Here is a 17,790-nt window from a genome sequence, read left to right as displayed (position 1 = left end):
TTGGCAAATTGATGCATTTCAAATCTTTTCTGTTACCGGCTAAAAACAATGCTAATAAAGTTAATATTTATATATTTATTTTTTGTTTTCTTTAATGTTTTTAAGGATACAATGTTATGCAGAGATGTAATTCTAACAATTTTATGGACAAATTATATCATTTTATAGGGCCAGCAAGGCTTTGTCTGCTAGCCTAACATAAATCATGATCTTAAGTTCATTTTAATCTACTTTCCATAAAGTATTCATCATATTCTGTTCATGTCTTGTTAGGCTCCAGTGTTTGTTTTTACGTTAGAGCTTTTATCCAATCAGAATTCAGCTAGCTTGTTGCCAGCGCTGTATGAATTCTGCCGAGTAGGCAGTTGATAGACAGTTGCGATAGCCAATCAGATCAGGAGTTGTTGACAGTAGCCCATCTAGGTAGCCTTATGCTAAACGTGACTGTGACTGGATTTTCACTGGTCACTCCCAAGTGAGAATAGCATCACACGTTGTACGTTTGTAATTTGCAAAAAGCAGGAAGGAGCACTGGAGCCATACCCGGCCAGCAGAGAAATCATCGGTTCTCACTTTTTTAACTCACAAAGAAAAAGTTCAAATATATATATATATTTTTTTCCCACATTTAATATGTTCTTTACAATGATTTTAATATTGACAGTACTAAGTAGGGTATGTTTTAAATGCCGATGTGGGTTCATTGATTTTTAAATGTGCCGTTTTGTACTCTTTTGAGGTGCTTCAATGTCCAGAAGTGCACAAGTGTGTTCTTGTATATCAGGGGTCACCAATGCAGTGCCCGCGGGCACCAGGTCGCCCGTAAGGACCAGATGAGTCGCCCGCTGGCCTGTTCTAAAAATAGCTCAAATAGCAGCACTTACCAGTGAGCTGCCTCTATTTTTTAAATTGTATTTATTTACTAGCAAGCTGGTCTCGCTTTGCTTGACATTTTTAATTCTAAGAGGGACAAAACTCAAATGGAATTTGAAAATCCAAGAAAATATTTTTAAAGACTTGGTCTTCACTTGTTTAAATAAATTCATTTATTTTTTTACTTTGCTTCTTATAACTTTCAGAAAGACAATTTTAGAGAAAAAAATGCAACCTTAAAATGTGATTTTAGGATTTTTAAACACATATACCTTTTTACCTTTTAAATTCCTTCCTCTTCTTTCCTGACAATTTAAATCAATGTTCAAGTATTTTTTTTTTTTTTTATTGTAAAGAATAATAAATATATTTAAATTTAATTCTTCATTTTAGCTTCTGTTTTATCGACGAATAATATTTGTGAAATATTTCTTCAAACTTATTATGATTAAAATTCAAAAAAAATATTCTGGCAAATCTAGAAAATCTGTAGAATCAAATTTAAATCTTATTTCAAAGTCTTTTAAATTTCTATTGAAATTTTTGTTCTGGAAAATCTAGAAGAAATAATGATTTGTCTTTGTTAGAAATATAGCTTGGTCCAATTTGTTATATATTCTAACAAAGTGCAGATTGGATTTTAACCTATTTAAAACATGTCATCAAAATTCTAAAATTAATCTTTAGCAGGAAAAATTATTAATGATGTTCCATAAATTATTTTTTTCAAAAAGATTCGAATGAGCTAGTTTTTCTCTTCTTTTTTTCGGTTGAATTTTGAATTTTAAAGAGTCGAAATTAAAGATAAACTATGTTTCAAAATTTAATTTTCATTTTTTTCGTGTTTTCTCCTCTTTTAAACCGTTCAATTAAGTGTTTTTTTTTTCATCATTTATTCTCCACAAAAAAACCTTCCGTAAAAGGAAAAAAAACAACAGACAGAAATACCCATTTTTTATATATATATATATAGATTTATTTATTAAAGGTACATTGGGCAAATTGGCTATTTCTGGCAATTTATTGAAGTGTGTATCAAACTGGTAGCCCTTCGCATGAATCAGTACCCAAGAAGTAGCTCTTGGTTTCAGAAAGGTTGCTGACTCCTGCTTTATAGTATTTCTCCAGCCGGGGTCATGTGGTGAAAAAAAAAAGTCTTCTTGGAGCGGCGTAACAGAAAATAATCGAGAAGCACAGTTTTAATTGAACTATTGCAGTCAAAACAGTGCATTTGTCAACATAAACAAGTACCAAATGATTATTAGTTGCGAAGGTCTTAGAAGGTATCCAGTAACAAACGGGTGCGCATTATTTCTATCGTGGCCACTAGTTGTCGCAAAAAAACAATGGCCACTCCACTTTAGCTTGAAGACAGCACAAGTGCGTTCCAGACAGTTAATAATAAATAGTTTAGTGTGTATCATACACACCATCCTTCGCTATTTGATCCAACCTTTTTCTGACATTGCACATTACAAAATATTAAAAGTATGTTTTAATTATGCTGGTTTTGTATCATATCAGTACTACTCGAGCCTCTAATACAGGGGTGTCCAAACTTTTTCCACAGAGGGCCGCACACGGAAAAATTTAAGCATGCTTTTTTCATTTTCTAAGCATAACAAAATATATGGATTTTTTTTTTTAATCCTTCCTGGGGAGCATTGAGGGGTCTCAGTCACTAAAATTTTTTAAATAAGTCCAATTATTTTTTATTTAATGCTTTCAGTAAATCTCTATACCAACTTGAGGTTGATATAAAGTAAAACAAATAAGGTTGTATGCCTTTTCTGTCAAAGACAACTTTGTTTTTTATAGTAAAACTGAAATATGCAGTATTTAGATAGATAGATAGTACTTTATTGATTCCTTCAAGAGAATTCCTTTATTTAGCAATTAAAGCCCTCAAAGATCAATAATGCAGGACACCATTGATTTTAATTATTTGATGGTTTTGAGTAATCACAGTGAAAAGTTAAATAAAATCCTACTACTGGGGCGGTATAGCTCGGTTGGTAGAGTGGCCGTGCCGGCAACTTGGGGGTTGCAGGTTCGATTCCCACCTCCGCCATCCTAGTCACTGCCGTTGTGTCCTTGGGCAAGACACTTTACCCACCTGCTCCCAGTGCCACCCACACTGGTTTAAATGTAACTTAGATATTGGGTGCCACTATGTAAAGCGCTTTGAGTCACTAGAGAAAAGCGCTATATAAATATACTTCACTTCACTTCTAAATATGTTTGAGATCCGAAAGGTTCCCCACTCATAAAGTGATGCATTTTTATTAGTTTTCTTTACTTTTAACACTTAAATTTCAAGATCACATTCAGATATATCTGTGGATTTTAAGTTTGAACTATTATTTTGTTTGTTTTATGCTCTTTTTTTCAAAACGTTCATGTTTTTATATGGCAACCACACAACATATGCAATATTTTTTCCACATAAAACATTTTAAAGTGATCATTTTTAAGTAATCATTCATTATAACAGATTTTTTTGTCCTTTTTTTTTTTGAGCAATGGGAAAAAGAAGAAAATAATGACAAAAGGAAAAAAAAAACTGCCTGCATGGCAGCCTTGTGTCAACATTGCCACTTTTTCTCATTAGATTTCACCTCATTCCACTTTTTTTAAATGTTTATTTTTTATTTTTGCAATACTATCAATTTTGCAATTTTTGCAGAATGTGTGGCGGGCCGGGAAACGAGTAGCTGCGGGCCACAAATGGCCCCCGGGACGCACTTTGGACACCCTTGCTCAAATATCGGTATCGGCGGTAAAAAAATAAAAAAAAGTTCCTAAAGAAATAAAGAGCACATTGTTCAATTCAGCAACCTCGATGCTGTTTACCAAGAAAGGATGGCCGCCATCTTTGTGAGGTATTTTAATGAAAAAGTTGAAATGTCCCTTTCGCTCAGACAAAGGCGTCCCTGCTGTAGGTGCGGGCGGTCCTTGTCGGCGCTCTGCTCGGCTGACTCTTCCTGCCCTGGTAGAAGAGCGGTGGTCCCAGACCGACCCTGGATGAGGTGTTTGGCAGCATGTAGGTCCTGCGGGTCCTGGCTGTGGCGTAAGTGGCTGGCCTGCGGGGCCTTTTTGAAGAACTGTATGATGACAACCTGTCAGCTGCAAGCACTTCTGTCAACATCACTGCTGATTACTTCTTACCCTGAAGGAAGACCTTCTCTCCCGGAGAAGAAAGTCAGCACCGTCCCACCGCAGAGCAACAGGATGGAGCCTCCCCAACCGACAAAAACTGCAGCGCCGAGCTCAAATCTAAATAGTGAGGTCATCTGAGGATGTCAAGTCCTTTTCATTTCAGGTTTGTTCATTCAGACGTACTCACTTCTGTAACCGGAAATTGGGGTCCACAAACTCTGTGATGAATTTGTTGGCCCACCAGGAATATGTGATCATGCCACAGAACCCTGACACAAAAACAATTGCCGCTTCAACCTAAAAGACTGCATTGATGCACTTCAGACAGTAAATAGTCAATTGACTTGTTTTGAGCTCCATGAGTGTGGCGGTTAATTTATTTTTTTGACACTGAATTTGTGTAATTGAATTGTGTTTTTACATCAAATTAAGATGACAATTTCATTGAAGACAAATTTGTGAGCAAAATGTTTGTTTAAAAAATAACATTTTAAAAATTCAATGTAAAATAAAACAATCAGTGTGTAAAATTCAGTGTAAAAAATTTAGTGTGTAAAAAAATCAGGGTAAAAAATATGTGTAAAAAAATCAGTGTGTAAAAGATTTCAATGTAAAAAATCAGTATAAAAAAATCAGTGTAAAAAGTTTAGTGTGGAAAAAAAGAGTGGAAAAAAATTCAGTGTAAAAATACAGTATATTAAAATTTTATGTAAAAAATGTTGTGTAAAAAAACAATGTATAAAAATTTGGTGAAAGAAACATTTGTGTATAAAATGTAGTGTATAAAAAAATCAGTGTAAAAAGTTTAGTGTGGAAAAAAACAGTTGAATAATATTCAGTGTGTAAAAATTCAGTATATTAAAATGTATTGTAAAAAAAGTATATAAAAATTCAGTGTAAAACATTTTTGTGTGTATAAAAATTTGGTGAAAAAATTCAGTGTAAAAAAACTGTAAAAATAAATCACTGTATAAAAACTGTATATAAAACTTCAGTGTAAAAAATTAGTGTAGGAAAATCAGTGTAAAAATTCAGTGCAAAAAAAATAATATAAATCAGAGGGTTAAGTAATTCAATGTAAGAAAATCAGTATAAAAAATGAAGTTTGTAAAAAAAAAATCTGTAAAAAGTTTAGTGTGTAAAAAAACAGTAATAAAATTCTGTGTGTAAAAATTCAGTATATTAAAATTTAGTGTAAAAAAATATGTATATAAAAATTAAGTGTAAAAAATGTGTGTAAAAAAGTATAAACATTTTGTGAAAAAAATGAGTGTGTAAAAAAACTGTGTAAAAAGAAATCAGTGTATAAAAACTATATAAAACTTCAGTGTAAAAAAAAATAGTGAGTAGGAAAATCATTGCAAGAAAAATAATGTGTAAAGAAATCAGTGTGTAAAACAATTCAATGTAAAAAAATCTGTATAAAAAATCAAGTGTGTAAAAAGAAAATCTGTAAAAAGTTTAGTGTAGGAAAATCAGTGTAAAAATTCAGTGCAAAAAAGATAAGTGTAAAGAAATCAGTGTGTAAAATAATTAAATGTAAAAAAAATCTGTATAAAAAATCAGTGTGTAAAAAATCAGTGTAAAAAGTTTAGTGTGGAAAAAAACTGTAATAAAATTCACTGTGTAATAATTGAGTATATTAAAATATAGTGAAAACAAATGTATACAAAAATTCTGTGTAAACATTTTTGTGTGTAAAAAAAACTGTGTATAAAAATTTGGTGAAAAAAATTAGTGTGTAAAAAAACTGTGTAAAAAGTTTTGTGTGGAAAAAACAGTGTATAAAAATTTGATGAAAAAAAATAGTGTGTAAAAAGAAATCAATATATATAAAAATTCAGTCTAAAAAAATTAGTGTGTAGGAAAATCAGTGTAAAAATTCAGTGCAAAAAATATAGGAGGAAAGAAATCAGTGTGTAAAAAAATCAGTGTAAAAAGTTTTGTGTGGAAAAAAACAGTGTAATTAAATTCAGTGTGTAAAAATTCAGTATATTAAAATTTAGCGTAAAAAAATATGTATCTAAAAATTCAGTGTAAAAAATGTAGAGTAAAAAAACAATGGATAAAAATTTGGTGAAAAAAAATTTAGTGTGGAAAAAAACATTTGTGTATAAGAAGTCAGTTATAAGAATTCAGTGTAAAAAATTGTGTGTAAAAAGAAATCAGTGTATAAAAATGGTGTGTATAAAAAATTGTGTAGAAAAAGCTGTGTAAAAATTCAGTGCAAAAAAAATTATGTGTAAAGAAATCAGTGTAATTAAATCAGTGTAGAAAAATTCAGTGTAAAATAGTTGGAGTATAAAAATTCAGTGAAAATATAGTTTGTAAAAATAAATCAGTGTATAAACAATATGTGTGTATAACAATTCAGTGTGAAGAAAATAGTGTATAAGGAATTCAGTTTAAAAAAAAATCAGTGTGGAAAAATCCAGCTTAAAAAAAATGCAGTATATTAAAATTTTGTGTAAAAAAAAAAAAAAAGATGCAGATATGTTCGTTGCTTCAAAACTCAAGACCCACTTCCGGTAAATGAAGACTGAAGCCATCAATCCTGTCTCAGAACAGTCTTAAAAAAAAGAAATGTTTATTATGTTGTATTATTCCCACAGACTCATGTCACATGACTTCAAAGCTGACACCTCATTGGCTGGTTGTCAGACAGGATAGATTGATTCACTCTTTATTTACTGTAAAAAATGTCTTGAAGCAACAAGTATTTCTACACCCACTTTTTCACACTAAATGTTTACACACTGAATTTGAAAACACTATTTTAACAAACTGAATACTTAAACACACAGATTTTTATCCCAGGATGTTGTCAGCATAATTTAGTTCACAAATTTCAAACACAAACAATCCAGTTACTTAAGTTCAGTGTCCAAAAAAAGCTTCGATAATAAAGACTAAGACAAATCAACCTTGCAATTCTTATTTGTAACTATTCTTTATCAATTATTAAATGTAGTTCATCATAGAAATGACACCCAATGTTATCAAAAATTTTAGATTTTTGATTAAGAATAGTTTTGAATCCATTCTGAACCGAAGGGTGTGATTGGCAGCCCTATGAACATCCATGGATGCATACTTGCCAACCTTGACACCTCCGATTTCAGGAGTTGGGGGGTGGGGGCGTGGTCGGGGGTGGGGCAGAGGGCGTGGTTAGGGGCGGGGCTAAGAGGGGAGGAGTATTTTTACAGCTAGAAAAGTGCAGATTGGATTTTAACCAATTTAAAACATGACATCAAAAATATATATTTATTGAGAGAAATCATTAAGATGATCAGTGTTTCCACAAAGATAAATATCATAACATAGAGTTAAAGGTAAATTGAGCAAATTGGCTATTTCTTGCAATTTATTTAAGTGTGTATCAAACTGGTAGCCCTTTGCATTAATCAGTACCCAAGAAGTAGCTCTTGGTTTCAAACGTCCCACTGGGTGTGAGTTTTCCTTGCCCTTATGTGGGCCTACTGAGGATGTCGTAGTGGTTTGTGTTGTGGTTTGTGAAGTGAAGTGAAGTGAATTATATTTATATAGCGCTTTTCTCAAGTGACTCAAAGCGCTTTACATAGTGAAAGCCAATATCTAAGTTACATTTAAACCAGTGTGGGTGGCACTGGGAGCAGGTGGGTAGAGTGTCTTGCCCAAGGACACAACGGCAGTAACTAGGATGGCGGAAGCGAGAATCGAACCTGCAACCCTCAAGTTGCTGGCACGGCCACTCTACCAACCGAGCTATGCCGCCCTTTGAGACACTAGTGATTTAGGGCTATATAAGTAAGCCACTATGGATTGAACTTTCACAGTATCATGTTAGACCCGCTCGACATCCATTGCTTTCGGTCCCCTAGAGGGGGGGGGGGTTGCCCACATCTGAGGTCCTCTCCAAGGTTTCTCATAGTCAGCATTGTCACTGGCGTCCCACTGGATGTGAATTCTCCCTGCCCACTGGGTGTGAGTTTTCCTTGCCCTTTTGTGGGTTCTTCCGAGGATGTTGTAGTCGTAATGATTTGTGCAGTCCTTTGAGACATTTGTGATTTGGGGCTATATAAATAAACATTGATTGATTGAAACATTGATTGATTGATTGAAAAAGGTTGGTGACCACTGCTGTAGATGTTACTGTCACATATGCATGTACAGTAGATGACAGTATTGTCCTGTTTAAGAGTGTCAAAACATTGCTGTTTACGGCAGACAAACTGCTTTACGGTAGACGAAAACGTGACTGCTGTTGTTGTGTGTTGTTACCAGCGCTGGGAGGACTGCCTAACAATAAACCCACATAAGAAACCAAGAACTCGCCCTCGATCATTCTACAGTTATGTCATTGGGCAGACATGCTGTTTATATTGTGGGAAAGCGGACGTGAAAACAGGCTGTCGACACGCCCCCTCCAGCTCCGCCTGAATTTCGGGAGATTTTCAGGAGAAAATTTGTCCCGGGTGCTTTTCAGGAGAGGCGCTGAATTTCGTAAGTCTCCCGGAAAGTCCGGTATGGTTGGCAAGTATGCATTGATGAGTCCCCAGATGGTCATATTCACCTGAAACTAGGTAAGTAATTCCGCCCGCGAAGGTCACTCTGGCGTTTGCAAGCTCCGAGCCGCCTATTTTGGTGCACTTCATGCCGACCAGAGTGAGGACGCCTCCGAAGAAGCCGGTGATGACGGCGCAGACGGCCAGCGCTCTGCAGGCGTGCAGGTAGACTGCAAGCAAACAGGTGACATTACCTCCTCCCCTCCACGACACCTCATGTACTCTCTCCATCCTACCAGGCAGGGCCAGCAATGATGGGTAGTCTTTGCAGTCCGACACCCCCGTGGTGTCCGAGATGCAGTCCCTCCACAGGTTGGAGTAGTAGTTGGAGGTGGTCAACACCACGCTGCCCACCTCCGAGTAGGTCCAGTACTCTGTGGGAAGAGTGGAGCACACCAGGATCCAGCCGCTGAGACACGACACCAAGCTGCCGATCTCCATGTACATCACCAGCGTCCTGTACTTCATGGTGAGTGGCACGCCTCCTCTTCCTTCCATGCCACTCTGGATGTGACTGAGAGGCTGCTTGACTCACACCTTATCTCTTCTGCATCATTTTGCCAAGTCAGCGTCCTTCACTCTCCCAGCGCTCACATCCACAAACACCGAGTACTGATGTCATCCTTGTTTTGTGTGTGTGTGTGTGTGTGTGTGTGTGTGTATGTGTGTGTATGTGTGTGTGTGTGTGTGTGTGTGTGTGTGTGTGTGTGTGTGTGTGTGTGTGTGTGTGTGTGTGTGTGTGTGTGTGTGTGTGTGTGTGTGTGTGTGTGTGTGTGTGTGTGTGTGTGTGAGACAAACCGGACAAACAGGAGTGAAGGAGGTTGGCAAACAATCGTACCTCTGATAAGAACAGTCTGTCCTCTTTGGCGGCATAGCTCGGTTGGTAGAGTGGCCGTGCTAGCAACTTGAGGGTTGCAGGTTCGATTCCCGCTTCCGCCATCCTAGTCACTGCCGTTGTGTCCTTGGGCAAGACACTTTACCCACCTGCTCCCAGTGCCACCCACACTGGTTTAAATGTAACTGAGGTATTGGGTTTCACTATGTAAAGCGCTTTGAGTCACTAGAGAAAAGCGCTATATAAATATACTTCACTTCACTACTAAATATGGTTCCCGACTCATAAAGTGATGCATTTTTATTCGTTTTCTTTACTTTTAACACTTAAATTTCAAGATCAACTTCCGATATATCTGTCGATTTTAACTTTGAACTATTATTTTGTTTGTTTTATGCTCTTTTTTTCAAAACATTGATGTTTTTATATGGCAACCACACAACATATGCAATATTTTTTCCACATAAAACATTTTAAAGTGATAATTTTTAAGTAATAATTCATTATAACAGATTTTTTTTGTCCTTTTTTTTTTTTGAACAATGGAAAAAAAAGAAAATAATGACAAAAGGAAGAAAAAAAAAACTGCCCGCATGGCAGCTTTGTGTCAACATTGCCACTTTTTCTCATTAGATTTCACCTCATTCCACTTTTTTAAAAAATGTTTTTATTTTATTTTTGCAATACTAATTCACTTCACACTTCACTTCACTCTTTATTAAGTCATTTCTCGTCTTAACAATTTTCAAGTAAGTCAGGAAAGATGAGATCACCTACCTAGCTTCCATTCTAGAGGCTAATCTTTCCTGTGATAAAATGGCAACCAAGGTCATCAAAAAGGTCAACCAAAGAACGAGATTCCTCTACAAAATCTCCTCTCTGGTCAACAAAAGCACCTTGAGGATTCTAGCGGGAACTCTCATTCAACCCTTCTTCGATTACGCTTGCACCTCCTGGTACCCCAGCACCTCCAAAACCCTCAAATCTAGACTCCAAACATCCCAGAATAAGCTAATCCGGTTACTTTTAGACCTCCACCCCAGATCACACCTCAATCCAACCCACTTCTCCAAAGTGGGCTGGCTCAGGGTGGAGGACAGAGTCAAACAACTTGCACTGAGCCTGGTCTATAAAATCCGCTACACCTCCTTGATACCGAAGTACATGTCAAACCACTTCCTTAACCACAACACCAGGGGGAGCTCCACAAACCACGTTAAACCCAGATTTCGATCTAACAAAGGTCTTAACTCATTCTCTTTCTATGCCACATCAATGTGGAATGCACTCCCAACAGGTATAAAAGTAAGTGCATCTCTATATTCCTTCAAAAGCGCTCTAAAACAACACCTCCAGGCAACTTCAACACTTTACTAATACCCTCCTCCATTCACATCCCATCTCCCCGGATTATAAACAACTCAAATGTACTTCTAATGTATATAATTGTTCTTATGCTATGTGAACTCACTATGTTCTCTGCTGGCTGTACATATCCTACTAAATAAGACCTACACTGTTTCAATGTCCACATTTCTCTGTTGATGCAATTGTTGATGACTGAAGTACTGATATCAACCAAACCCTGGATTGTAAATAATGTCAATAATTCAATGTACATACTATGATGATTAACTTGTGTGATGACTGTATTATGTTGATAGTATATATTTGTACCATGAATTGATTAATGTGGACCCCGACTTAAACAAGTTGAAAAACTTATTGGGGTGTTACCATTTAGTGGTCAATTGTACGGAATATGTACTGTACTGTGCAATATACTAATACAAGTATCAATCAAGTGTCCAAACTTTTTCCACTGAGGGCCACACACGGAAAAATTAAAAGCATGCAGGGGACATTTTGATAGTTTTCCTTTTCAAACCATAACAAAATATATGGATTTTTTTAAATGTATTTTACCTTTAGGGGTCCCCGGGACCATAAAGGGTCTCAGTTATTAAAATGTTAAAGATAAGTAAGATTTTTATTATTTGTTTATTTAACGCTTACAGTAAATATCTATACCAACTATATAAAAAAAAAGGTTTTATGGCTTTTCTGTCAAAAACATCTTTGTTTTTTTAATAGTAAAACTGAAATATGCAGTGTAGATTCCTAAAGTAGCCTGAAGCTTGACGCTCCTCTACTATCACATTCACTCCGCTTGCTGCGGCAACAACAAAACTAAACTCCAGGCGTTCTTCTTGGTTTGTATGGTTTACTTGTGATCTTAATCATTCAAAACATAAAACAGTCACAATGTGGGAACAAATGGATGACAAAATTAAGAGAGTTTGTTGCAGTACTAGTTAGAAAAAGTATGAATGAGAATAAGTATGAGTGAGGTCAAAAAACTGTGTGGCTCGATTCCACCGCACCTGACAGCAATTACCCATAACACCTTGCGACCACAAACCCCCTTACCACACAGATCCTTCCGCCATATATGCACTTAAAACAGTTATGTCATCAAATCATTTTGACAAATGTAATCATTACAATTAAAGTGAGCTTTATATAATTACTATAAGCATTCAATATATACATTGTCTTATCATGCAAATAAAGTAAATAGTCCCCTTTTGGCTGAATAAACATAAAGCACCTTCCATAAAATGTAAATGAACTTAAACAGTATTTAGGCTCCTACATGCAGTATTTAGTAATTAGAGCCCTAAAAGATCAATAATGCAGGACACCATTCATTTTAATTCTTTATTGTTTTTGAGTAATCACAGTGAAAAGATAAATAAAATACCACTAAATATATTTGGGATCCAAAAGGTTCCCCACTCATAAAGTGATATATTTTTATTAGTTTGTTTTTTTACTTTTAACACTTAAATTTCAAGATCAACTTCCGATATATCTGTCGATTTTAAGTTTGAACTATTATTTTGTTTGTTTTATGCTCTTTTGTCAAAGAAAACTTAGTTTTATATGGCAACTGCACAATATATGCAATATCCATCCATCCATTTCCTACCGCTTATTCCCTTTTGGGGTCGCGGGGGGCGCTGGCGCCTATCTCAGCTACAATCGGGCGGAAGGCGGGGTACACCCTGGACAAGTCGCCACCTCATTGCAGGGCAATATTTACCACATAAAACATTTTAAAGTGACATGGAGCTTTGAAAATAATTAATTCTAACATGGATTTTTTTTTGTCCTTATGTTTTATTTTGAGCAATTGTAAAAAAATAAATAATAAATAATTGATTGATTGAGACTTTTATTAGTAGATTGCACAGTACAGTACATATTCCGTACAATTGACCACTAAATGGTAACACCCCAATAAGTTGTTCAACTTGTTTAAGTCGGGTTTTACGTTAATCAATTCATGGTAAAGATGGTTTTTACATGTTAAAATAAAGACAAAAGAAAAAAAAAACAGCCTGCATGGCAGTTTTGAGTCAACATTGCAACTTTTTCTCGTTAGATTTCACCTCATTCCAATATTTTTAATGTCCTTTTTTATTTTTGCAATAGCATTTCCAGAATGTGTGGCAGGCCGGTAAACAATTAGCTGCGTGCCACAAATAAAGTAAACAGTCCCCTTTTGGCTGAATAAACATAAAGGACCTTCCATAACATGTAAATTAACTTAAACAGTATTTAGGCTCCTTCATGCAGTATTTAGTCATTAGAGCCCTAAAAGATCAATAATGCAGGACACCATTCATTTTAATTCTTTATTGTTTTTGAGTAATCACAGTGAAAAGATAAATAAAATACCACTAAGTATATTTGGGATCCAAAACGTTCCCCACTCAGAAAGTGATACATCCATCCATCCATTTTCAACCGCTTATTCCCTTTCGGGGTATTAGTTTTTTTTTTTTTAACTTTCAACACTTAAGTTACGAGATCAACTTCCGATATATCTGTCGATTTTATGTTTGAACTATTATTTTGTTTGTTTTATGCTCTTTTGTCAAAGAAAACTTAGTTTTATATGGCAACTGCACAATATATGCAATATTTACCACATAAAACATCTTAAAGTGACATTTTTGAACGAATTGGAGCTTTGAAAATAATTCATTATAACATGGATTTTTTTTTGGCCTTATTTTTTATTTTGAGCAATTGTAAAAAAATAAAGAATAAATAATTGATTGAGTGATACTTTTATTAGTAGATGTCACAGTACAGTACATATTATTAGTAGATTGCACAGTACAGTACATATTATTAGTAGATTGCACAGTACAGTACATATTATTAGTAGATTGCACAGTACAGTACATATTATTAGTAGATTGCACAGTACAGTACATATTATTAGTAGATTGCACAGTACAGTACATATTATTAGTAGATTGCACAGTACAGTACATATTATTAGTAGATTGCACAGTACAGTACATATTATTAGTAGATTGCACAGTACAGTACATATTAGTAGATTGCACAGTACAGTACATATTATTAGTAGATTGCACAGTACAGTACATATTATTAGTAGATTGCACAGTACAGTACATATTCCGTACAATTGACCACTAAATGGTAACACCCCAATAAGTTTTTCAACTTGTTTAAGTCGGCGTCCACGTTAATCAATTCATGGTAAAGATGTTTTTTACATGATAAAGTAAAGACAAAAGAAAAAAACAGCCTGCATGGCAGTTTTGTGTCAACATTGCAACTTTTTCTCATTAGATTTCTCCTCATTCCAGTATTTTTAATGTCCTTTTTTATTTTTGCAATAGCATTTCCAGAATGTGTGGCGGGCCGGTAAACAATTAGCTGCAGGCCACAAATGTCCCCCGGACCGCACTTTGGACACCCCTGCTTTAGTGCTTGTGTGTGTTGTTTTTTCCGAACTATATCGGCCTGTTTTTTCTTTTAATGGCCCTGATAAATTCCTGGAGCTCGATAGAGACAACTGTGTTTGGTTCCTCTTCCACCTTTTCACAGTATTAGACAAAGACAGTCGAGATGTTGGAAGATCACTCGTTTTTATTTGTCTTTTAGTCACAGGTTACTCTTCAAATGGGTTTCTTTAGTGATTGATTCTCCCTTTTGACATGTTTAATCAAACAAACCTGGTTTTGCTAATATCAGAATGCTTTCCCTCCCATGACGGGACACTTTGCTCTTTTGGAATGTGTCTTATTCCATTGAGCGGGGTGTCAAACTCCTTTTCATTGAGGGCCACATTGCAGTTATAGTTGCCTTCAGGGGGCCGCTTTTAACAATTAGTAATATATGAAGATACATGTTTATGTATATATATCTATATATATGTCTTGATTAGATTATCCAGAGAATAGTGCTCGATACCGTGGTAGAGCGCAATATGTAGGTGTGGGAAAAATCACAAGACTACTTCATCTCTACAGAACTGTTTCATGAGGGGTTCCCTCAAATCTCCTGATGATTGAGGGAACCCCTCATGAAACAGTTCTGTAGAGATGAAGTAGTCTTGTGATTTTTCCCACACCTACATATGTGTATATATATATATATATATATATATATATATGTATATATGTGTGTGTGTGTATGTATGTATGTATGTATATACAAACCCCATTTCCGTATGAGTTGGGAAATTGTGTTAGATGTAAATATAAACAGAATACAATGATTTGCAAATCCTTTTCAAGCCATATTCAGTTGAATATGCTACAAAGACAACATATTTGATGTTCAAACTCATAAACTTAATTTTTTTTTGCAAATAATAATTAACTTAGAATTTCATGGCTGCAAAATGTGCCAAAGTAGTTGGGAAAGGGCATGTTCACCACTGTGTTACATCACCTTTTCTTTTAAAAACACTCAATAAACGTTTGGGAACTGAGGAAACTAATTGTTGAAGCTTTGAAAGTGGAATTCTTTACCATTCTTGTTTTATGTAGAGCTTCAGTCCTTCAACAGTCCGGGGTCTCCGCTGTCCTATTTTACGCTTCATAATGCACCACACATTTTCCATGGGAGACAGGTTTGGACTGCTGGTGGGCCAGGAAAGTACCCGTGCTCTTTTTTTATAAAGCCACGCTGTTATAACATGTGCTGAATGTGGCTTGGCAATGTCTTGCTGAAATAATCAGGGGCGTCCATGAAAAACACGGCGCTTAGATGGCAGCATATGTTGTTCCAAAACCTTTATGTACCTTTCAGCATTAATGGTGCCTTCACAGATGTGTAAGTTACCCATGCCTTGGGCACTAATGCACCCCCATACCATCACACATGCTGGCTTTTGAACTTTGCTGGATGGTTCACTTCCCCTTTGGTCCGGATGACACGATGTCGAACATTTCCAAAAACAATTTGAAGTGTGGACTCGTCAGACCACAGAACACTTTTCCACTTTGCATCAGTCCATCTTAGATGATCTCGGGCCCAGCGAAGACGGCGGCGTTTCTGGATGTTGTTGATAAATGACTTTCGCTTTGCATAGTAAAGCTTTAACTTGCACTCACAGGTGTAGCGACAAACTGTATTTAGTGACAGTGGTTTTCTGAAGTGTTCCGGAGCCCATGTGGTGATATCCTTTAGAGATTGATGTGGGTTTTTGATACAGTGCCGTCTGAGGGATGGAAGGTCACGGTCATTCAATGTTGGTTTCCGGCCATGCCGCTTACGTGGAGTGATTTCTCCAGATTCTCTGAACCTTTTGATGATATTATGGAGCGTAGATGTTGAAATCCCTAAAATTTCTTGCAATGTCACTTTGAGAAAGGTTGTTCTTAAACTCTTTGACTATTTGCTCACGCAGTTGTGGACAAAGGGGTGTACCTCGCCCCATCCTTTCTTGTGAAAGACTGAGCACTTTTTGGGAAGCTGCTTTTATACCCAATCATGGCACCCACCTGTTCCCAATTAGCCTGCACACCTGTGGGATGTTCCAAATAAGTGTTTGATGAGCATTCCTCAACTTTATCAGTATTTATTGCCACCTTTCCCAACTTCTTTGAACACGTGTTGCTGGTATCAAATTCTAAAGTTAATACATATATATATATATATATATATGTGTATATGTATATGTATGTATGTTTATATGTATATATATATAAACATTAACAATATATATTTTTACATAAACTGCAATTTTTTTTTTTAACATTTTACTTTAAAAACTGGCATCTCAGTCACCAGAATTTTACAGTAAAAGCCGTGGGTTTTTCTAGCAATAGCACTGTTTTTACCAGGTAAAATTCAAGGAACAGAGCTGCCACTTTTCTTTTCTTTTTAACCGTAAAATCTCGTTGTTTTAATGTTTTTTTTGTTTGTTTTTTAATGCTTTAGTGTCTTACTGTAGATGGAAATAAAAAACAGTACCAAAGTTGATTTTATGGTAAAAAAAAAAACTCAGTCGGTGGAATACATGATAATATAATGCAGGTGTTTTGATTTTTGATAATAATAGAATTTTAAAAGATATGCAATTGCATGCAGTACATGATTTTAATGTCAAAAGGGAAAGAATATATTTAGTTAGAAAATATTATGCATTTTCTTAACACATATTATTTCCAGGCTTTCGCGGGCCACGTAAAAAAATGTGGCAGGCCAGATTTGGCCCCCGGGCCTTGAGTTTGACACCTGGGCCATAGAGAAATGCCCAAAGAAAGCAAAGGTCTTTGAAGTATTTATTTGACATACCAAATACAATCATGATTGCAGAGGGGAGATTTTTATGCTGCTACAGAAAGGAAGAAAGAGAGAGAGAGACAAAGGTTTTGTTCAGATTGCAGGACAATTCCAGATTTGTTTATGTCAATGTGAGCAATGCAACTCCAAAATGTTCAAATCCGACTCAGGCCTCGTTGGTACGTGGATATAAATGTGTTGTGTATGTGATGCAACTGCAGTCGCATTCATCCGACCTATACAGTGGGTCTGGGTTAGTTGTTGCCTCATACCTGTGAGAATCCTGTGTGATTGGTGCATTAAGCAGTGGAGGTTGGTTGATTTATTTAACGGCCCTAAGCACATTCTAAAAATACCATTAAAAAAATAAAGAACAGAAAAAGTGGTATAAAAGAGTAAAGACAAGAAAATGTTGCAATGTTTATTACTTTAATAACACAAAGCTGCCATGCAGGCTGTTATTTTCATTCAAATAATAATTAATCAAAATTGATGTCACATTAAAAATTGCACTTTGAGATATTTTTTGGGGGGAAATGTTGCATATTTTGTGTATAGAAAACAAATTTGTTGTTTTTTCTAAAGAAGGGCCTAATAAGAACAAACAAAAAAGATAAACAACAATAAAAGTTATAATTGACTGATGGATCTGAAGTTGATGTCAAGACGATTGTGTTTAAAGTAAACGTTTAAAAAAATATATATATATTTTTAATGAGTAGGACTCGGGCTTCACGGTGGCAGAGGGGTTAGTGCGTC

At 35.6% G+C, this 17,790-nt stretch overlaps 1 protein-coding gene across 1 annotated transcript; it reads right to left on the bottom strand.

Moving 5' to 3' along the window:
• Positions 1–2,051: 2,051 nt before the first annotated feature.
• cldn10d (claudin 10d) lies at positions 2,052–9,178 on the bottom strand. The gene is made up of 5 exons (XM_061902468.1): positions 8,813–9,178; positions 8,585–8,746; positions 4,220–4,301; positions 4,042–4,149; positions 2,052–3,977 (listed from the first exon to the last, which is right to left on the bottom strand). The coding sequence occupies exons 1-5, from the start codon at positions 9,072–9,074 to the stop codon at positions 3,791–3,793; spliced, it is 801 nt and encodes a 266-aa protein (XP_061758452.1). The 5' UTR covers positions 9,075–9,178; the 3' UTR covers positions 2,052–3,790.
• Positions 9,179–17,790: the final 8,612 nt, after the last annotated feature.

The sequence above is a fragment of the Nerophis ophidion genome, linkage group LG06 (assembly GCF_033978795.1).
Source record: "Nerophis ophidion isolate RoL-2023_Sa linkage group LG06, RoL_Noph_v1.0, whole genome shotgun sequence".
Lineage (NCBI taxonomy): Eukaryota > Metazoa > Chordata > Actinopteri > Syngnathiformes > Syngnathidae > Nerophis > Nerophis ophidion.
This window is presented reverse-complemented; position numbering and strand designations above follow the sequence as displayed.